Genomic DNA, 5,307 nt, shown 5'->3' with positions numbered 1-5,307 from the left:
CTTGTGAGGGACTGGCGAAAAGCGGAGGTTACTTTTAGCGCAATGAAGAAAACAAAAAAGTTAATCACGGGCTTAAAGCTAGATGGTCAAAGCTCGAAGTTCGCAAACGGGTGCTTGAACAACGTGCTGCCGGGAGAGGCTTGTCAATGGTGCAGTTACGCCTCCATGCCCAGGTAGTTGCCAAGGCTGGTGCGACTTATACTCCGGAGCGTCTTATGTTTATTTCTTCTTCATTTTGTATTTTTTGTCTGGTGTGACTTATACTCCGGAGCAATATAGTCCGGAAATACCGCACTCAAGTCAAATGAAATCAAGTGCTTTGACCACCGCTGGTCTCAATAACGTTGTTGGACTTCGGAAATTTCGATTTTACCCATAAATCAAAATGTTAATACTCTGACACAGAAAACCAGAGACTTGTGACGATCTTTTGTCCACACGCCTTTGTCAGCTGGAGCCGGTTCTTTTGTGAAACAAATAATACCAGCAAAAGGAGGTCAAGTGATACTCAGGTCAGGTGTACCTCTCAGTAACTCGGGAGATGTTCTATTCACCAAAAAAGGACGAGAACCAAAAACAGGAATCCTCTTTGAGCAAAAACTGTTTTGCCAAAATCATCAGATCCTGAGCCCCTGAACTCTTTAAATCAAAGGTAAGAGAGGTTTGAAAGGTTTTTTTTGAGTGCTGTGGGTTTGAGAGATTTACAGTCTTCTTGAGTTCTTGTTAACTTTGCACACAACCCCAGAGATGGTCATTTTTACTGCACGTTTAACCATTCAACATGATTAGAACCTCTAAAACTAATATTCTACTGTGATACAGAGCTGGCTTTAAGGTTCTAAGCTTAAATAACGGTGTGATGGTGTGAGGAATTTGAACGTTTGACTGAACAGGATCTTTGGCCCACCATACTCTTAAATTTGTGGCCCCCAACAGTTTGAAAAAACACGACTGATACAAATAAGTTAATTTCATTTGTAAACCGTCTTTGTGTCCCCCGAAAAGCGATATATATGACTTATGTATTATTATTATTATTCTTTTCAGTTTACTTTTTAAAAACGTATGTAAATAAATTTAAAAAAAAATTCTATTCAATATATTTTTTACTACAATTATTTTACCCTTGATACATATACACAATAGAAAAATAATATACAGTTTGGAGGAACATAATGTAATAAGACATACGACCCTAAACTCTACTCTACTTGTAGACATTATGCCATTGCCACTACATAGGTACTTGTTATTACTGTTATTTACTAAATTACTGTTATTTACTAAATTACTGTTATTTACTCAATTTACAATTTACTAATTGTAAATTAAATTGTAAATTGTAAATTGCACTAAATTGAAAATGTACTAAATTTAGTAAAATTTAGTAAATAGTACATAATTTAGTAACAATGTATCAAGGCAGTGTAAAATAAAGTGTGACCTTCCTTTTGTATTCAATAAATATATTTTCAAGCCCTTTTTAAGAAACTGCACTTCAAATATCAGTTTTATAACGTAGCCTATTATTATAATCCAAGTATCAAGTTATATTTCGAAATATGAATAAGAATGATATAATTTAGCCTTTATCTATTTGTTTAAGTGAACTATAAACTCATCTGTAAAGCATTGGGATGCTGTGAATACGTGTACTGCAAATGACACGTTTAATTCAGTGGCTTCCTCTTTCAAAGTTAGTCATTTAAAAAAAACTCAGGTATAGGACCTTTAACCTCTCACCACCGGCCTAAACCGAGTGCATCCTCTCCTCTTTGCCGATAGGCCACCAGTGTAACGCCTCATTTGAAAGCTAAGACCTACAAAACTGATCTTTTTCCTTGCGTTGTAGCTTTATTCACATTTTTGCCAGTTTTTTTGTTGCGTTTGTCACTTTTTTGCTGAGTTTTTCTCTTCTTTTTTTTTTTTGCATTTACATCCTTGATTTTTTTCACTTTTGTTGCTGTTTTGCTGCTTTTTTTCCCCCAAGTTTTTTTATTTGGATAAAGCCGAACCACAGAAAATGCTCGGTAAGGCGTAAGAGGTTAAGTAGCTAAGTATTTTCACCATTTTTGTTGAGTTATTGTTACATTTTTGTTGCATTTTTGTCACATTTTTGTTGAATTTTTGTCACATTTTTGTTGCATTTTTGTCACATTTTTGTTCAGTTTTTGTCACATTTTTGTTCAGTTTTGTCACATTTTTGTCTAATTTTTGTTGAATTTTTGTTGCATTTTTGTTGCATTTTTGTCACATTTTTGTTGCATTTTTGTTGCATTTTTGTTGCATTTTTGTTGATTTTTTGTCACATTTTTGTCACATTTTTGTTCAGTTTTTGTCACATTTTTGTTCAGTTTTTGTCAAATTTTTGTCTAATTTTTGTCTAATTTTTGTCACATTTTTGTCACATTTTTGTCACATTTTTGTTGCATTTTTGTTGCATTTTTGTTGCATTTTTGTTGCATTTTTGTTACATTTTTGTCGCATTTTTGTCACATTTTTGTCACATTTTTGTCGCATTTTTGTCACATTTTTGTCGCATTTTTGTTACATTTTTGTCGCATTTTTGTTGAATTATTGTCACATTTTTGTGCAATTTTTGTCACATTTTCCCCAAGCTTTTTGATTTGGATAAAGCCGAACCGCAGAAAATGCTCGGATAAGGCGTAAGAGGTTAAGTAGCAAAGTATTTTCACCAAATACTTTTACTCTCTTTCCTATTTCATCAACTATCCTACTTTTACTTGGAAGAAAGGGCCAGTTTGAAAACACTCGTTCAATGATCCACGCGCGGGAGAGCGGAGCCAGAGCCGGAGCCAGAGGCAGCGGCTGTGCCCACGTCAGGCTCCACATCCTCCGGGACGCACTCACCCCACGAGCAGCAGCCAGGCCAGCGCGCACGCCAGGTAGTTGCTCTGGTAGTACAGCAGGTTGTTGACCACGCGGTTGTTCCAGCGGTCCGCGTCCCGCACGTTGGGGACCGCGAACCGAGCCGAGCCGAGCGCGAAGTCGTCCAGAGTCCGCAGGGGTGGCGGCCGCACGTCTGCCATCTTTTTCCGCGCGCCGGGGAAACTCGCCTTCCCGCAGTGCACCGCGCGGAGGCACGTGGGCTCAAGCGCCGTTGCGGGGCGGGGAGGAGAGAGCGCGAGGCCGTGAGAGGGGGGGGGGAAGAGCGCGTGCGCGGATGTCAAGTTTGTTCAGTTTTTCAAACAAACGTTACAACATCTGTGAGGTTACTTTGTGGACGTTAGCATTAGCTTTGCCTGCTTTTCTCATTATTTTGTGACCAGTCAGTAGCTTGTGATGCTAGCAGAGGCGGGAACTCAGTTATTTACTCAAGTACATGCACTGGAGTAACTTTGTTGAAGAAATTGTACTTCTCAGAGTGGTTTTATCATGCAGTACTTTTTACTTCTACTTGAGTAAAATGAATCTCTTACATCTTAACCCCTTAACTCCCACCTGAACCGAGCACATTTTCTCCAGCTTGGCTTTACCCCAATCCAAAAGCTTCTGGAAAAAAGGTGTGAAAATAGCGACAGAACTGAGACGAAAACAATGATGAAGATGTGACAAAAAAGTGAGAAAACTTTGACGAAAAATTGACGAAAAAATGACAAATATGTGACAAAAAAATGACAAAAAAAAAGATAAATAAAATGACAAAAAATGTGACAAAAAAGAAGGAAAAAAATGTGACAAAAAAATGACAAAAAAAGAAAAAAAATGACCAAAAAATGACAAAAACAGAAGAAAAAAAAATGACAGAAAATGTGACAAAAAAGAAGGAAAAAAATGTGACAAAAAAATGACAAAAAAAGAAAAAAAATGACCAAAAAATGACAAAAACAGAAGAAAAAAAAATGACAGAAAATGTGACAAAAAAAGACAAATAAAAATGAACAAAAATTGATAAAAAAAAATGTTCGTCATCAAAAATTTTTCCATTTAAATGAGTTTTGTAGATCTTAGCTTTCAAATGAGGTGTCACACTGGCCTACAGGATTTGGGTAAAGCTGAACTGGAGAAAATGCTCTCGGTTCAGGCGCGAGTTAAGAGGTTAACTACATCTACTTAACTTTGTGCATTTTCTCCAGTTCACTTTTAACCAGATCTAAAAGCTTACAACCTATAGGCCTAGCGCCTCATTTGAAAGCTAAGACCTACTAAACTGATCTAAATGGATCTTTTTACTTGCATTGTTGCCGTGCTGTCTTCGGATCTTTGCCACTTCATCATTGCTTCTTTTTGTCACTCTTTTGTTGCTCTTTTGGTGCCTCTTATTACTGTGTTTTCAGCCCTTTTTGTCGCTTTATTGTGGCTTTTTTATTGAATTTTTGTCAACATTTTTGTCATTTTTAAGCACATTTTACCCACATTTTTGACACTTATTCACTTATTTCATTGCTTTTTTGACACTTTTTTTTTGGCGTTTTCGTCCTCGTTTTCCTTTCATTTTTGTCACGTTTTTGATGCTTTTTTTGGGGGGGGTGATGCCAAACTTAAGAGGTTAAAATGTTACTTTTTCCACTGTGAGTAGTAGTAGTAGTAGTAGTAGTAGTAGTAGTACATTTTTAGCAAATGGTTCATTTTGACATATAAAGGACATGTATTTCGATTTCCTCATTATTGTATGTTTTGTTTCACACAGTTTAGGACGTCATTGCCTTTTTTGCTCAAACAGTTACTCGCTCACAGTACTCAGGCAACATCTTCTCAGAGTACTTTTTTACTTTTACTGGTGGTTACATTAGGCAAACAGTCAAATGTTTGCAAACGCTTTCAATGTATTGGCGTTTCTATTTCCATTGTGTGATTGTAAAGACATTCAACTCTGAACGAGCATAAAAATAATGTATTTTCAGGTACGTATCAGCTCATCTAAGCTCAGGTAAGAACATACAGTGCCTCTCGAAAGTATTCATACACCTTGGACTTTTGCACATTTTGTCATGTTTACAACCCTAAACATAAAGATTTTATTTTGATTTTTTTTACTGAACGTTCACACACAAGTAACAGACAACTGTGAAGTGAAAGCAAAATGATACATGATTCCGTTATTTTTCAAAAAATAGAAAAGTGAAAAGTGGGGCGTGCATAAGTATTCATACAGCATTTTCTGAGTGCAGTTTGCTAGAAGTCATATGGAGGACACAGCTCCATGTGGAAGAAGGAGCTTTGGTCAGATGAGAGAAAAATTGAACTTTTTGGCCCAAATGCAAAACGTTTTGTATGGAGCAAATCTGACACTGCTCATCGTCCTGAGTGCACCATCCCCAGTGTCAAATATACAGGGGGGAGCAT

At 36.9% G+C, this 5,307-nt stretch overlaps 1 protein-coding gene across 1 annotated transcript in view; it reads right to left on the bottom strand.

Moving 5' to 3' along the window:
• praf2 (PRA1 domain family, member 2) overlaps positions 1–3,079 on the bottom strand; it is a 10,207-nt gene extending 7,128 nt beyond the window's left edge. Inside the window, exon 1 of the mRNA XM_079565371.1 lies at positions 2,872–3,079. Within this exon, the coding sequence (XP_079421497.1) occupies positions 2,872–3,050 (179 nt within the window). The 5' untranslated portion in view covers positions 3,051–3,079. The remainder of the gene's footprint in view (positions 1–2,871) is intronic.
• Positions 3,080–5,307: the final 2,228 nt, after the last annotated feature.

The sequence above is a fragment of the Gobius niger genome (assembly GCF_951799975.1).
Source record: "Gobius niger genome assembly, chromosome: 10".
In the NCBI taxonomy this organism is placed as follows: domain Eukaryota; kingdom Metazoa; phylum Chordata; class Actinopteri; order Gobiiformes; family Gobiidae; genus Gobius; species Gobius niger.
Note: the sequence above shows the minus strand (reverse complement) of the source record. Positions and strands in the feature narration are given on the sequence as shown.